This window comes from Convolutriloba macropyga, chromosome 9, assembly GCF_964194025.1.
Source record: "Convolutriloba macropyga chromosome 9, txConMacr16.3, whole genome shotgun sequence".
Lineage (NCBI taxonomy): Eukaryota > Metazoa > Xenacoelomorpha > Acoela > Convolutidae > Convolutriloba > Convolutriloba macropyga.
The window spans coordinates 61801464-61815453 of record NC_134476.1 but is presented as its reverse complement, the minus strand read 5'-3'; the positions used below and the strand labels follow the sequence as shown (position 1 = coordinate 61815453).

The 13990-nt window shown below is 34.1% G+C and overlaps 2 protein-coding genes across 2 annotated transcripts; both read left to right on the top strand.

The window, feature by feature from the left end:
- The first annotated feature begins 3711 nt into the window (after positions 1–3711).
- Positions 3712–10205, top strand: LOC142345512 (prefoldin subunit 3-like). Its single transcript, XM_075397585.1, has 4 exons — positions 3712–3944; positions 4367–4442; positions 9326–9424; positions 9767–10205. Exons 1-4 carry the CDS (start codon positions 3727–3729, stop codon positions 10001–10003), a joined length of 630 nt encoding a protein of 209 aa, XP_075253700.1. The 5' UTR covers positions 3712–3726; the 3' UTR covers positions 10004–10205.
- A 2318-nt stretch (positions 10206–12523) lies between these two features.
- On the top strand, positions 12524–13864 carry LOC142345510 (small ribosomal subunit protein eS27-like). Its single transcript, XM_075397584.1, has 2 exons — positions 12524–12698; positions 13502–13864. The coding sequence occupies exons 1-2, from the start codon at positions 12546–12548 to the stop codon at positions 13598–13600; spliced, it is 252 nt and encodes an 83-aa protein (XP_075253699.1). The 5' UTR covers positions 12524–12545; the 3' UTR covers positions 13601–13864.
- Positions 13865–13990: the final 126 nt, after the last annotated feature.

Here is a 13990-nt window from a genome sequence, read left to right as displayed (position 1 = left end):
GCCCAGCTTTTTAGTTTTTTGTTGTCCTGTCGTTTAGTATCAATAACTGAAGCTAATTATTAGTGAGAATTCATGTCTAGTGTTTCTAAGAACTTTGACTCTACTTTTCCCGTATTATTATTTTAGCCCGTATTTTAGGCATTGTTGTTGCCCTCTGACTTAAACTCGTTAATGGCAAGTCTCACAGGCACTAATGAGGCACAATTCAATTTTATTTAGTGGTAAAAGTGAACGACTTAGACTCTTTGCACTTTGCGTCCAACTTAGCCTCGTTTATGACAGATCTTTGGCTCTATAGTGAGGCAAAATTTTTTAGTGAAAGTTTGCATTTCAGATAGCCATTTACAGCTGTCTCTGTTAAAAAAAGTGATTTCTTTGAGTTTTGACCGTATTTAACATTTTGTTGACTGTTGACGTAGTCTCGTTAATGAAGGGTCTCATTAGCTCTCCGGTAAGGCACAGTTTTATCTGGTTGAAATTTTGTTTAAGTGTTTTTTTGACTTTAAAACTTTTTTTGTAAAGAATCTTGTCTAATTTTGCATGCTTGTTGTGTTAATGTTGTGTTGCTGCAAATCTCGTGTAACGAAAAACATTACTTTCTGAATTACAAGATATAAAATACAAACTATTTCATGGCTAAGACGAGTAGCCAATACTTGTACTTCCCTTGAGATCATTGTTTTCAAAAAATAGCAGATACCGTTCTTTATCCGTTCTTGTTGTTTTACCGTTCTTGTTAGTCTATTTGCTTTGTAGTCTCGCAGTCTCACAATTGACAGACCTGGTTGTTTCTTTTACGTGAGACGAAATTAAATCTATTTCGTGGTTGCAGTTTGTAGCTATTTTCTTTTCTCTGAGACCATTCGTTGTTAAAAAATAATAGGTTTCAGTGAGTTTTTGTTCGCTGTTTTTGTTGCCTGTTTTGTTGTTGCTTTTTCATTATGCTTTGGTTGTATCTCTAAAATGTTTAATGTGCTTTTTAATAAGGAGTTGTTTTTTGGTCTAGAATTTTTTTCACGTTTTAAAGTTTTGCCAGTTGTTTTCGAAGTGTTTGGTGCAATTCGTCTCCAAACTTGGTATCTGTTGTCATTGTTCTGTTTGAGAGGTTTTGTTTTTAAATACCTTCATCAAATTTTGTGTGCTTAATCTGATTTTTTGTTCGACTTTTTCTTCGCTTTTGTTTTTCTTTTTTTGAGCTACAATCCGACAAACAGTTTTAGGGAGCCAACATTAGTTGATGATAGTCTACTGCAAAAACCTAGGTAAAATCTGTTGCCTTATGGGTGTTTTCTGTACAATATAAATCATTAGAGTGGTCGGTAATAAGCTCTAACATCATTTAAAGTACTTTATTAAAATTTTGTCACATCCTGGTGCAGGACTTGATCTTGTTTTTGGAGTGCATTTCACCCTGGTTTAACTTTAATTTTTTTTGTTCTGGCGTTCATCGTATTAATTAGTTTTGATTTTTTTGTTATTCGAGATTTAATGGGGCTCAGCCTGACCGGAGTATTAAGCTGTTAATGTTAAGGCGTGCATGATCTTGAGCTTTGCTTTATGAACTTTACATTTAGTCATTTATCGGCAACTTTTTTTGCTTTCTATGAAATATTTTATAACACTGAACTAATCTTTGTGAGGTTATGAGAAACAGGTTATCTTATTGTATGAAATCTAACTTGGTCTATTGTTTCAACATTTAGTGTTGGTTTTGCGGGTGTTTTTCTTTACTTTTTTGTATTGCAATTTTTTTGTATTTGCATGTTCTTTAAGATAGCAGAAAATGCTGCTGCTAAAAGAACGATAATTTTTGGCTTCCATCAATTCATTTTTGGTTACTCCAACCCCACGTGGAGGGAGGAGGAGGTATATGCTCTTTTTTTGTAAAGTCTGTTTTGACCAATGAATAGATTTGACTTGGAAAGACATGAGCGGTACCATTAGATAGTTAATCGAGCGTAAAATTGTAAAATAAAAAGAAATTGGATTTATTCTGTTTCGGCCCCAATGTTTATAATGACCCGAAGTTACCGATTATGTGTTGTTATATAGCACGTTACTATGTAAAAATAACGGGTCATGAAACATATATTCCGACTAAGATGGGGGTGGGGCCGAAACAGAATAGGTTCATATTAAAAATTATTTTTTATTGTTATTTAGCTTTAAATCTGTTCTCTTTTGGTGTAATTTTCAATCAACTTCATATTTTGCAGTTATTTGAAATGAGCGACAATTTTGAATTATTAAAAAGACTGGGTAGGTTCAAAGTGTAATTTTTTTCAATCTTCTTTTAAAGTTAGGATAAATATTTTTGGTTCACGTGGGGCAATTGCACTATGTTTTTCACGCTTCTGATTTTCTTTTGATTTTCTGCAGATGCTCTAAAAAGTGATAACTGTGCTTGAATTTTCAAGATTTTTTCTGTTTTCTCATTGAATTAATATATTGATTTCAGTCGATAAATCGTGTTTTTTGGGCTTCAACATCTTTTTTGTTTTTCCTGTTTCTTGCTTTGCATGTTTTTGTTCTCAGTGTGGTAAATTCATGAGTCTCATTATTAAAAGACCATTGCACGCTCTGGGGATGTACCAGCGACTTTCCAATCGTTTTAAAATTGTTGGTCTCTAAAAACAAACTCAATTTTAAATTTTGTTTTTTTTTTTGTATTTTTGGCTTGTATATTAGTTTCTTTAATGACAGCTCACATATACCTTTTAGTGGAATCAAGTGAATCTGTTGAATTTAGTGTTCGTCGAAAATAATTGACTTCGATGCCGTTTTTTCAGAAAATTGGACCTTTGAATTTTGTCCGTATTTGCTGTGTTATCTTCTCTTATTTTCAATCATAGCAGGTCTCATCAGATTTCTGATGCAGTCTTAGTGACTTAATAGTACCAATGTGTTGCTGAAATTAATGAATAAGACCACATTTACCTTTTAGATTTATAGTGATTTTCTGAATCTTGCCTTTTTCTATTGGTGTTTTCTTGCCTTGTTTTAGTGATTTTGTCGTTAATTGCTATTGAGAAGCAATTCTCGCTGTTTTAATTGCTGAATACTATGAAGTGGTTACTGATTTTAAATTACGGTTACTTCTATAAATTGAGGTTTCGTGTTTATCTTTAACGCCACTGATTTTCAATAATATTTCGAGGTTCTCGAAATGTCCCTTTTTCTTTTCGTTTTTATTTTGCTGGTTTTCAGGCAAATGAAGGCGAATGTTTTTGGCGATGAGTAGAAACGATCAGAGGTTTGCAATTGAAACGAAAAAATTGAAGCTAACAACTCAATTTTCAACTTTTATAGTAACTTCTGCCTATAATAGTAAGCAAAACATATGAAAAATAATGATTTTAAGTTTATGCAAACAAATCTTTTGATATTGAAGAAAATCTCACCACTAACATTTTTACGAGAGTGGTTCTAATGGCGCTGCCATTAGTTGGTGAGACATTTTTAAGGTTGCTCTTTGAGAAGGTTTTCTTTTCGGCTGATCTTTTATATGTTTTCTTAAAATGTAGATGGATCGCCTACAATTTGACTTATCAGGTTATGGAAATGTTCTATCTTTCTATATTGTATGACTACATGCTGGAACAATTAAGCAATCCACGGTAGTTAGATTTCTTTGTTTACATAGCTGTGAATAGTGAAAGTTTTATCTCTGTGTGAAGTTTTTGAGAAAGTTGTGAAAAAAATGGTTGAAAGATACTTTAACGTGTGATGTTTTTGGCGACCTCTTCAGGTCTTGGCATGGCTTCGGGTTCCAGTTCTTCATCATCGAAAGAGCACTTGGGTATTCCGAAGGCTGAGTTCATAGAGGATGTCTCTGGATACATGCAGAAGCATGGTGGGGATGCAGAGTCGGTGCTAAGACTGTTGGACATGCAGCTATCTAGATACAATGCCATGAACACCAGTTTACAAACAAAGAGAGCCTAGTTAGTTCTTATTATGCTCTACGTCTTATTTGGTGAAGATAGATTGAAGGATGAACCAGCACCATTATTTCAAACTATCCTTTGAAATACAGTTTAATTGCTCTTGAAAAATGAAAGTTTCTTACTCGACCATTTTTTGCTGTTAGCTTAAAATATTTGAGTTTTGAGCTAAAGGAAACGCGTAACTTGAAATTTTACCGTTCATTGAAGCTTCGGAGGAAGTAGACGTTGATTTTGTGAAGGCAAATTTGAATAATGTTTGAAAAAGCGTTCACTTGCATTATTATTGGCAATTGCCGAAAGGCAGTAAAAGAAAAAAATTCAGGCGTTTTATCTTTATCATTTCGGTATATCTATAAATGCGAATTAAATTGATTATATGGAATTATTTTTTAAATGGAAATAGATATTGATGTTTTCAGTCTACGTAATCAGACACCAGAGTTGAACAAGACAAAAGAGATGATCAAATTGCTCAAGGAGAAACGAGATGCGCAGGTATGTGTTACTCAATATCTGAAGCGGTGATTATTTAATTAATCAGTATCACTGGAAAGTCCATGAAAAATTTTTTTAATTGCTCAAATGTATTTTGACTGTTTTCTGTGAAAAAACAGTTTTCGAAAGGTTTTTCAAAATAATTTTGCTTTAAGCTTCTCATTTATATCAGTAAATGTTTTTGCTTATAAAGAATTAAGTCAAAAGGTATCATCATTTTTCTATAAATTTTGCTTTTTTTTATTACAGTTTTATTTTTGTTTTCTTTGCTTGTTTCCTGAATGTTACCAGTAAGGTCAGAGCTGAGTTTTTGGCTAATAGTCTTTTCGAAGTTTCGGGAATTCTTCCGACTTTTAAAAATCTGTAAGTTGTTTCACAGCATTTATTCATTCTGTTGTAGAAAAGTGAAGAGCGAGGTTTTTCCATGGATTTTTTTTTTGAGAGAGATAAATCAAATCTCTCTCAGCTCTGAATCAATTCTCTCAGCAAGCGTGCGGCATTTTCAAAGCAGTTTTCTGTCAGTCCATTTTCTTCGCAAAGTTTTTTTAAATGGGCTGCAAGAGTATTTTATAGTTGACCATATTTGGTGTTAAGTCGGTCTTTTTGATCGATTTTTCTTTGCAACTGTTCTTGTGTTTTCTTTGTGTTTTTATCAGGTTTGTACCAATGTTGTCAGCGTCATGATCTATAACAGCTGCAAGTATTTTTTCCGATGCTTTTTAGTTTAGACAAATTCATGTTGTATTCAACATTTCTTTAAAAAGCGGTACACAAAATCATTACTTTTTGTTATGTGCTTTTGAGATAGGTTAATTTAGAATTCTTGTATTTGGATTTTTTTTAATATCAATTGATAATAATTGAAAAAGAAAGTCTCCTAAAATTTATTTTCAGATTACTCAAAACAACCTTAACTACAACTTTCTTAACAGTTTTAGAACAAAATAAACGTTCTACATAGCAAATAAAATAGATCTCCAAGGCAAAAGAAAGTGTAGGGTGTAACGCAGAAATTCTCCGAAAAATAGTTTAGACAATGCTTTTTTGTAAATTCATTTTTCCCCAATTTGTCGAAGAAAAGATTGCAACAGTATTAGTTTTGGCAATTTGTAAGTTTTTGTTGGTAGTTTCTTTGGTAGTGTAGTTTCGTAGTTCGAGGTGTAAAAAGTAAAAGTAGTAGCAAACAAGTAAAAGTAAAAGTGTATTGGGCTCGTAAAAAAGTGCATGTTAATTTATTTTTAAAATCAGAAGCAGAAAATAACAATGGTTTTAAGCTCATGGTTTATTCTGAAAAGGAACGAAATATTTAGCTTTAAAAATCTTTTTGTCGATTGAGTGAATTTTTGTTCACTTGCGGCGTTTTCAAAGCAGTTTTTTAAATTGAACAGTTTTTTAGTCAAGTTGAACATGTTGACGGCTAGTTGTACAGCTGGAGCGTTTTGCCCTTCCTATGTTTTTAGTAGTTATCTTGACTGTTTCTGAACTAATTGAATCATTTTTTGTTTTGAACACGTTTTTGAGGCGTTTTCTTTTTTTCATTTTTGCTTTGCGAGGAGAGTTTCTTATTGTCAGCATTTATTAAGCTCTGAAAACAATTGTTTACTGGCAGCCCTCATTGAGAATACAGTGAACTTTTCATATGATCAGCAACAATGTTACGTTTTTTAAAAGGAAAATTGAGTCAATATGGCCCGTTACTTCCTATTTTTATACTGTTCTACTTTTTTTCTACTGATAGCTGCGAATCAATTTTGGGGCTATTATTGGTCTCATTGCGGTTTGATACTTTTTATGACCATTTGATCGCGCGGTAAGAAGTCAAAGTACGACCTTTTTCTAATTTTCTACCACTTTTAAGCACAGTTTGTGTGCTTGATGTCATCTATTACAAAGTCCTGTGTAGTTGTTGATCGCGTGAAAACTGTTAAAACGTACTTGAGAACCGCAATCAGTATTTTTACCTCTCGATTCAACTTTAAAATCTGAATTGGGAAATTGAACTCTAATTGAACGGAAACTTCACAGGTAAAAAAGACAGACGTATTTTGACGGCTATTATTCTTGAAGTTGTATGAAATTTGATTTCAGAATGATTTCTGCCTAATTTGCTTTTGGTTATGTGATTTTTTAACTCTTGAGTTGCGGCAGTCTTTTTTGCGGCTGTTTTCCGGCAATGAAATTGTTAAATCTGCATTCCATAATGCTGTTTATAGTATAATTGAATTTCCCTGATTGTGTTTGATTATTAGGAGCAGACCCAAATGTTTGTAGGGGCAATTTTAACCGCAATTAATTGAATGTTGTTGTTTTGTTAATATCTTTTTACTTTTTTGTTTTTTATCGACTTCTGTCGTTTACTCAGTCTTAGTTTAAAAAAAGAACGGTTTCCACAAACTATATTTGTTTCGTGATCTTCTGTATTGCAGTTTTTTAGTTGACCGATATTTTCACTGAAATTGTTGACTATTCGTTCCCAAAAACGGGATAAACAGTTGACGCCGGAAAGGGATTAGTTTTTTTTTCTATCGACTGCTGTCGTTTACTCAGTCTTAGTTTAAAAAAAGAACGGTTTCCACAAACTATATTTGTTTCGTGATCTTTTTTATTGCAATTTTTTGGTCGACCGATATTTTCACTGAAATGTTTAACTATTCGTTCTCAAAAACGGGATAAACAGGTGACGCCGGAAAGGGATTAGGGGCTCTTAAAGCCTTAAGCTTAACCAGTGTCTATGAACGGGATTCACTAAAACCGTTGATTAACCAAAATTGAGGAGACAATTTCATGGTGTGAGGAGCTGATCTTAATCTTAAATGTTTTACCACCTCAGTCACGCCACCTCCGCTCATTGCGTATCTTTAATAAGACTGAGCAGGAAGGCGACAAAAATGGGCGTTAAAAAGGCCCACAACGTTAAAAAGACATTAGCCATCAACTGACAATACGATTTAAGTTTACTAACTTTTCAGTTTAAAGCCAGTGAGACTTGTAATAAGAGAGACTGCGTGATAACACAACCAAAAGAACAACAAATGGGGTAAATTTCAAAATGACAAGATTTCGAAATCAATTAGAGCTAGTTAAAATAATCGAAAAGTAGCAGCTTAAAATATTAAGTAGTTTTTAATGCCACATATAAAAATCAAAATAGATCTTTCATTAATGGGACCAAGTCAGAAGACAAAAATATTGGGTGGAGCACAACATCTATTGTTTTTGAAAGGCCTCTGGTGGAAGTCATGAAAACCATTAAGACAGATAAAACCATTGAAAATGCCGTTTTTGCATGAATGGATTTAAAAATTGCAAATTCGTTTTGTTGGAACATATGTATCAACTATAGTAGCATTCATGAAAAAGTTCATGGAAAAACAGCAAAAATTTTAGTCCAAGTTCTGAACATGACAAAAATTTGCTTTAAGAATTTCTTGAGACAGATTTTTACTCCACGTCTCTAATTTGAAAAATTGCACGCTTTAATCTATTTTTGGCCACCTTTACGCCAGGGTTAATGAAACTACTTTATCAGGTGGACTTCTCAATGACATCAAATGAGTGATAAAAACTGTGAAGGGATTATTATGAAAAGACCAATGCCAAATACAAAACAAATTCTCCGGATTGTAAGAAAAGTTTTTGGCGAGTAATGGCCTCCCAATCGCTTCGGAGTTGTTGAAAGTTGTATAAAAATTTCTCTATTGTTGTGTTATAGTTATCAAAACTCCGATAGTATTTTTTGACTGACGTGTGAGATCGAGTTTGGTACCACTTTTTATTGCACCACTGATTTAATTGCTTGGGTTTTATCTACTTCATTAAAAATGTTTCTAAGATATTGCAGCCACGTTTGTTATTTGGCTTAATCAGTGTATGGCCTTGATATTCTAGTTTAGGGATTTCATCTTTTCTGGATTCTATTCTACAGTCATCGACTCCGGCTCAATTTGTAAACTTTTGTTACTGTTAATTTTTGGATACTCTCCTTTGTTCAAGCTGAAGATCTTACAATTTTGAGTTTTGTTTTATCAAAAGCTTTGAGAAAATATTTAGTGTTTGAGATAATGAAGAAACGCAGCAGAACCGAGAAAAAAGATCTATCGCGTAGAGCAATATAGAAAAAATGGCAACCCCCTGCGGCTTTTCAGATTTTTGAGAGTTTTAAAGCGAGGTTAATTTTTGAGCACACTTTAGCATCACATAGCGTTCGAAAAGTTTGTCTCTTGTGAACAAATGCTTGAAAATGCTCTTGAAAATATGTTTTCAACAGTTGTTCAATAGTCTGCGGTGAATAATTAATACTTCGATGGCAAGTTATGGAATTGCTCTACATGATGCCATTTAATTAAATCTTTTCTTCGTTGAAGATTTTACGTAATATCAAATGCTGTCAGTTTATCAAATACATAATGATACAGTAATATCAAATACATAATGAGACCTGGCGTAACAAAAGTTGTGTGAATTTTTTCAGCCAGTTCAGGCAAAGCCGTTTTGTCTATACAAAGCTACTTTTCGATAGCTTTGTATAGACAACTGGTGCCAACAATATATACCATTGGGCGCTTTCGACAATGGACGTGAGCAGTTCACATTCGTCTATTTTCAACAAATTGATGATTGGCAAAAGTAATTTTGAAGTCTTCCACTGGAGTCTAAAATCCCCTATAGGCGGGGCTACCCAATGCAAGTCTGACCTGTATCAACAAGTAATAACTTTTCAAGACAAAGCTTAAAATACAATTTAATATTCTTTCTGGTGCAAGGCTGTCGTCCTTTTCTTTTTTTCTTTATCAATCCGAACGTCGGTCAGTGGGGTCAGCGGTGTCTATTTGTCGGCTATATTTTATCAACTGTGACATTGTTTAATTGTGTTTGATGTTTAGGCCGATGGAGTAGAACTACATACTAAGTTTCTCTTGACTGAACACGTGTATGCAGATGCAACATTAGACACAGTGGACACTGTCGGACTATGGCTAGGTGTAAGTATTAGGTGGAAACACACACGCAAACAACAGCATCCTCTTCAAACCACCAATGCATTTAGCACTGACTGGATAGTTTTCCCCACAAAACAGGAATTATTTAGCAGTGGACTTCTTCCTTTACGGAAATTAGGGATACTTCGGCAAATTTTTCTTTGTGGTAGTAATTCGTACCTTACCTTGCTCATTCTATTTTCTAAATTATATTTGAGACGAATCACAATATTGATCGAACGTGATCATCGGATTCAGGCAAAGTGAATAGGCAACCTATATTGATAGAGCAAATTCCTGCGAGAATTGTTGTTGCTTTATGATTTTGTGCTTGATTGTTTGCAGGCCAACGTGATGTTAGAGTACCCTTTGGACGAGGCAATAGACATTGTGAATGAGAACTTGAGCCAAGTGGTGCAGTCGGAGAAGACTCTCAGTGAAGACCTTCTCTTCTTGAGAGACCAAATCACTACCACAGAAGTCAGCATGGCTAGAGTTTACAACTACAATGTTGAGAAGAAACAGAAGGCCAATGCTGCTGCTGCGGCTAGCAATGCACAAGTTGTCACACAAGCTGCCTAAGTTGAATTAGTAATAGCCGCGAACCGACAGCGAGGCTATTATTGGTCGCATATTAGTTTTTCTCTCAAAACTCAGTTTTATAACAGGAATTACGTCGACATCTGCCTGCCTCAACGGTCTATTTCGCGGCTATTTTCCGACAATCTGTCGACTATGTTTATAAATTGTGCTCTGATTTAATTGAGTTTATTGTTTCTATCCAGCCGTTTTTATCATATCAAATAGCTCAAGTGAATCATTAAAATCCCCAAAAGATGTTTGTGAAAATTTAAACTGTTCCTATTGAATGTGAATATATCGTTTTGACGAAGCGTGGTTTCAATTTTGAAAAGTGGTACAATCTGGCGTACTTTAATGAGATGAGTGACGTCCGGTCGATCTTTTGCGTCAATGTTATGTCAGTGTATTTACCTTTAAATATTGCGAGTTTTCGTAGCAAGTCGTCAGTCAGTTCTTGAAAATTTGTGCGTTGTCAGATAAATTTTAATGTTAGGGACCTATCTTTTTCTGTATATAACTTCTATTTCGTCTGATTCAAATTTTCGAACGATTTCTTTTTTTGTGACGTTACAGTACCTCAGCGTTACGTATGTTTATGAGGTATAGTATAACTGCTTGGTAATTGGTAACTGACAAAAATAATAGTAAATTCGTTTTCGGTTAGTTTAAAAATGCGAACAATGCAAACTTCTCAAAGGTTTGTTTTTATAAATGCGAAGCTGAGCGTAGCTATATTGCGGTGTTCTTGGTTTTCGTTTTGTCGTCTGACGCTCTTTGTCATTTTACATTTTTTTCACGCCGCAAACTTCTGAACAAATGATCTCATTCCGCTATTTCACTACTCTCTAGCTAGTTTGGGTCATTTTTTAAACTAATTGGCGTGAGTTTGATAAGCTGACGTGTGTGATCAACACTACCTACCACACTATAGTTTTCTGATCATAACTGACTTACCATACTCTCTTAATGACTTCATTGACTTGATTGAAGTCATTTAAGATAACTCCAAACGCTTTCGAGGTCAATATGGGAGTCGTATATAATTAATGTTAATAATAAAGCTGGACGAACAAATTAAAAGAACGAATTTGAATTTTTACAAACGCATTTTTAGTGTATTAACTGCATCAACGGAATTCTGTATCTATTAAGCAACACAATAGTGGTTTTGAGGACCTTAAAAATGTGAGTAAATTTCCTAGCATTTTTTTAAGTTTCTGTTTGGAGATCAAGCTGCCAAATTATTGTTCCCTAGCAAAACAAAATAACAATGAGAACTGCAATTTTTATTGTTTTTCCTGCTCTTTTTTAAATTTGTGTTTACGCTTTTTGTTCGATGACTTCGTGCTTTCGAGACAGGATTTAAGTGGTCTTCTTGTTTCGATTAAGTTTCAAACTTAAGCTATTTTGTGATTAACTGCTCTCAAATGAAGTGTTGTCTTATTTATATTAGTCCTGTGGTGGTTTTTTATGTGGTTTTTATGCTTTAGCAATTTTTAGTCCGACACTTTCAACTTATCGTCCTCAAAAATGGGATAAGCTAATACCGACCATTAAAAAATCAAGTTAACAACAAATGGCATCAAAAGTTCTGAAAAAAAAGAATTGGCATCAAATTTTAAAAAAATCAGTTAATGATTGATGAGATAAATTGATAAAATGCTGCTTATGGCTAACATTACACATCATTAATTCACTGTTTTTGAAGTTTTATCTAAAATTTTTGGCCCTCTGTAATACTTTAATCAGTTTAGTAGTAACTCAATTGAAGTCAAATGCTTATAGGTACTGTCTACTGCAAATTGAGTTAAGCTAGATTGATACAAAGCCGCTTCTTTAATGGAATTCGACAAAAATATCAATTTGATACAATTTTTTAATTTCATTCGAGCTTTTCTGTTGATTTTCATAAATAGAGATTAAAAGTCTTGACCAAATTTGTGTTGTCAGATAAATAGCTTAGCTTGCATGAAAAAACGTTTTCTGTATTTGTACTTTTACTATCTGAAAAATTAGTTGAAATTTCTTTATTTTTTTAATGATGAGTACTGATCTTTGGTATCTGAATTAAGATTGTTGTTAATGTCAGGAGATACTAGCCGTTCTGTAGCCAGATAATAGTCATTTGAAAGGCAATTTGTTTACGTACTTCGAGTCGTTTCCAGAATTATTCCAATGTTCAAGTATTAGTTATGCGAGGAAAGCTTTTAATCACTTTTTTAAGGGAATTCTTCCTTTATGTCCGCATCTGTTACTTTAAATTGAAACGAACTTTAATGCTTTAAAGCTTTTTCGACTTTTGCAGCAATTCAAACTTTTGTAGTTTTCTCGTGCTGTACTGTTGTCTTTCATTATTTCGATCGTTTCGTCAAAGCAACATATTTCAATTAGCAATTGCTCATGGTATTTTTTCTCCGTCAGATGAATTTTTGTTCAATTTTGAAGTTAGTTTAGAGATTTGGTGTGAGTTAGTTTAGAGTGTTTATTGCTGAGTTAGACTGACTGGTGTTTTTCAGATAAGTGTTAATAATCGTAGTGAAGAATGCCACTTGCATATGACATTTTGGACAAGGGTCTGGAGAAGAACAGGCACAAGAGGAAGAGGATAGTGCCCAAACCCAACTCCTTCTTCATGGATGTCAAGTGTCCTGGCTGCTTCAACATCTCCACAATATTCAGCCACGCTCAGACAGTCGTTAGTTTTCCTACTCTACTAACTTCTCTCTCTTTCTCTCTCTCTCTCTCTCTCTCTCTCTCTCTTCTCTCCCGTCGTATTCTACACCTTCCTCACGCATTACTCAAAAGCGACCACTGAATAATAATATGCGGTGTTGAAATGCGAAATTTTATTACGATTTATTACTACGGTTTTAATATTTTTATCTCCAGTTTCCTGTAAGAGCCTCTCATTGACTGATGATTTTCAGGCTGACATTTTTAATAAAGCTTTTTATAGCCAGTTATTTTAAACCTTTTGCATGCAAAATGAGCTCAAACATGAGCTGTTTTTAAATATGAACTTGCAAGTATTATCGATCTCAAGGGTTGACATGGAATGGATGGCAAGTGGTGATATTTGAGATTGGTTTCACATGATCAGAAAAAAGTACTTTTGAGTCCTGACTTGAACTTTTCAACATATTAAGTTGGCCTTGCTCTCAAATGAAGTTTGAAGCAAATATTGCAAAAGTTTTGGTCTTTTTATGCAAAATTTTTTGCTTGACAGTTTTGACTTTTCGAGTTTATTTCGCGCCCTTTGGCAAATGTCAACAGATGAACTCAAGTGGCGGCAGTTCACTACTAAAAGTCAAATGAAAAGTGGTTAATGGTGTAATTTTTTCACTTCAAATTATATTAGTGGTTATAGCGGTATATAGCCTCTAATGACGTCATAAACCGACGCCTGAAGCAAGCTACAATAGATGCGAGCTCCCACAATTCGTTCGAGTGGAATTCTTCTGAAGTTAATTGCTTATGTTTTTTTGTGTATGTTTGCAGGTGTTGTGTGCTGGATGCCAGACAGTTCTATGTACACCCACAGGAGGCAAGGCCAGATTGGTCGAGGGATCCAGCTTCAGAAAGAAGCCAGAGTACTAGTGACAGTTGTGCTGCTCTCGCTCGTTCAATTCCTAATTCACTCAAAGGAGGGATAAAAACTCAGGATAATTGATTCACGCAATCTCAGTTTACATGCACTTGTTTCTTGCAACGAAATTTGAGACTAATTGAAGTGTGCTCAGTTGTTGGAAATATGAGTGTGTGACTTTTAATTGTGTGTAAATTTTATTGGACAGAGTTACTTCGATTTGTTTTTAGGCGCAAATTGAACTGATTCAGATCTAATAAAACTTATCCAATCCATCTTTTTTTCTGTTCATTTTTTTCTATCATCAGAAGTTTGGATTTGTATTTACACGTGAGGTGATTTTTTTCGTTATGGTTATTACGAACGGGCTAGTAGTTATTAACACAGCTCTCGGCAAGTTC